The 2,719-nt window shown below is 53.6% G+C and overlaps 1 protein-coding gene across 1 annotated transcript in view; it reads right to left on the bottom strand.

The window, feature by feature from the left end:
• Window positions 1-595: 595 nt before the first annotated feature.
• Window positions 596-2,719, bottom strand: part of LOC107080868 (E3 ubiquitin-protein ligase TRIM63-like) — an 8,690-nt gene continuing 6,566 nt past the window's right edge. Inside the window, exons 3-8 of the mRNA XM_015369073.1 lie at window positions 1,768-1,945; window positions 1,460-1,693; window positions 1,360-1,382; window positions 1,164-1,288; window positions 895-1,094; window positions 596-813 (exon numbers count right to left, since the gene is read on the bottom strand). Of these exons, the coding sequence (XP_015224559.1) occupies window positions 739-813; window positions 895-1,094; window positions 1,164-1,288; window positions 1,360-1,382; window positions 1,460-1,693; window positions 1,768-1,945 (835 nt within the window). The 3' untranslated portion in view covers window positions 596-738. The remainder of the gene's footprint in view (window positions 814-894; window positions 1,095-1,163; window positions 1,289-1,359; window positions 1,383-1,459; window positions 1,694-1,767; window positions 1,946-2,719) is intronic.

Here is a 2,719-nt window from a genome sequence, read left to right as displayed (position 1 = left end):
CTGGACCTCGGCCTACAACGGAACCGCTCCAATCGGGCCAAAACCGTTCGCTTCCCGTAACGCCTGAACTGGACCTCGGCCTACAACGGAACCGCTCCAATCGGGCCAAAACCGTTCACTTCCCGTAACGCCTGAACTGGACCTCAGTCTCCAACGGAACCGCTCCAATCGGGCCAAAACCGTTCGCTTCCCGTAACGCCTGAACTGGACCTCGGCCTACAACGGAACCGCTCCAAACGGGCCAAAACCGTTCGCTTCCCGTTACGCCTGAACTGGACCTCGGCCTCCAACGGAACCGCTCCAGTCGGGCCAAAACCGTTCACTGGATCTGATCTCCCGCCTCCATGGGAAGTTCTGGAGATGTTGCGGTGTGAGCAGCTGGCCCAGCAGGTCCACAGCAGTTGGAAATGAGCCTCAACGTTCTTGCTTCTCTGGTAGAACCAGAACCTGCTCTAAGGTGAAGTTCTGTTCACATCTTTGATCTGCCATCAATAAATCGTTAAAAGGTGAAACATCTCCTTTGATCTTTTCCCTGAAACCTTTAATGTAAACATCAAAGAACCCTGGACACACGCATCATAACAAAACTTTTATTTCACTGTAACAACATGGTGACCCAGGTTCCTCTGAAGTTCTTCAGAACCTTCTGGTTCTGCTGCCTCTAACCTAAACAAAGCAGCAGGTCCAGTTCTGACTGATCCAGGTTCTCCAGGGTTCCTCAGGAACCTCCTGGTTCTCCTACTTGTTGTTGAGCCAGCTGAAGGAGAAGACGTGTTTGGGTCCATCTGGGTCCGACTCGCTCTGCTGATCCGTCTGGAGCAGAGAGGTTGAAGCTGGTTACCATGGAGACTGACAGCAGGTGGTTGGTAGGTCACAGGTTGACCTGCTTCATACCTGAGGGGCGGAGCTGGTGGTGGGGGGAGGCAGTGGGGGTGGGGCTTGAGTGGGTGGTGGCGGTGGGAGGGGATCTGGGGCTCTCTGAAGAGGCGTGGCTAGGGGCGGCACCGGCGTGGCTTGTGGCTGTGACTCGGAGGATCCCGGTCTGGGTCCTCCTGCCTCCACCTCCTCCTCGCTGTCATCGTCGTCTTCATCGCCTGGAAGCACAGGAGCAGTGAGAGCAGAGAACCGGTCCTGCTCTCTCATTGGTCGCTAAGGACGCTCACCTTTGATGAAGTCGACCTCGGCCAGCGCCCGCCGCTGCAGATCAAAGTTCACGGTGAAGTGGCCCATGTCCTCGTAGCCGGGCTGGACCTGGTCCAGGTGAGACGTGTCTGTGGACGTGAGCAGTCTGGGAGGGAACCAGATGGTCAGAGGATGGAAGGAAGAGCAGAAGGAGAAGAAAGGAGCAGCAGGACTCACTTCTGCAGCAGAGGCTTGGCTGTCTGAGGAGAAGGTGGGAAGAGGAACCTGAGCACCAGCTCTGCTCTGCTCTGGAGGGTTTAAAGCTGCAGAGGCTCACCTGAAGGAAAACGGCCATCTCTGGCTCCTCCATGGTCTGGATGGCCGTCTCCACCAGCTTGGCAGTTCCCTCCAGATGTTCTCCATACTTCCTGTTCAGGCTGCGGATGTAGTCCAGCTTCTCCTCCTGCTCGCTGTTGATCCTGACCGTCATCTCGGCTTTCTTCTCCTCCAGCAGAGTGAACAGGTGGTCGAATGTCTCACACACCTTTGACTTCTGCCGCCGGCCGTTCTCCTGCAAACACCAAGCAGGCGGTGAGGAAGAGGAGGCCGAGGGCGTCCGCTCTGGGATGAAGGAGGAGGACTCACGTCCACGGCTCTGCAGGTCTCCTCCAGCTGGCTGATGATGGCCTGGATCCTCTCGTTGTTCCCCACCAGCATGGAGATGCAGTCCGTCAGCTCAGCCTGCATGGCAAGCACACACAGAGCGCATGGGTTCATCTCTTTGTTCATCCATGTCTCTGACCTTTCACCCTCATCTTCTGCCCTGTGATCAGGACTGTTTTATATTTATTCATTATTTAACATTTTCAACAAGGAGTCAGTTTCTCCACAGCTGCAGTTAAATCCATATTTTTATACAATGGAGGAGTTACAGCGTTTCCTAATGATGCTGCCCCCCTGTGGTGTAAACAAAGAACTACAGAATCTTCTGCTAATTGTTTCCCCTTTTCTCACCTGTCCTGAAGTTTCCGTCGGTGTCTGAGTTGAGCTGGACAACATTAAATTCTGAGAATCCACTAAACCTGAATCTAACGCTTCCATGGTGGCTAGGTTGGATGCTTTGGACGTCACATCCACAGAACAGGGCGGGAACTTCAGACCAGAAGTACATTCAGGAAAACAGGCTCCGGGCTGATGGACACGTCCGTGCTGAGCTGCTGAGGCGTCAGTCTGACGGGACGGGACTCAGATTCCAGCTTTCACAAACCCACGATGCAGTGATAGAGTTGATTCCTTCCTGCTATCATCTTAACCTCCATCACCATGCAGGGGAACAAAACACCTGGCCAGGTCAGCTGGGCCAACAATGAGCCCTAACGACTGCCTTTTCAGAGGAATGGGCCATTATCGGGTATTACAGGCCAATAAGGAGCTCAATGACTCCCATTATTAAAGGGGAACGCCGTGTTCTTACATTGGTCCCTTGATTTTCCGTTATTCCATCATGTTCTACTCTCCCATATGAGTTTAGTGTCATTTGGAGCCGTTCTGAAGATATTCCGTTAGGTTATATCCAGTAACGTCTTCCTATGGGCAA

This window comes from Cyprinodon variegatus, unplaced genomic scaffold, assembly GCF_000732505.1.
Source record: "Cyprinodon variegatus isolate N-32 unplaced genomic scaffold, C_variegatus-1.0 Scaffold2432, whole genome shotgun sequence".
Taxonomy (NCBI): Eukaryota; Metazoa; Chordata; class Actinopteri; order Cyprinodontiformes; family Cyprinodontidae; genus Cyprinodon; species Cyprinodon variegatus.
The sequence above is the reverse complement of the archived record's forward strand: the minus strand, read 5'-3'. Positions and strand labels throughout refer to the sequence as shown.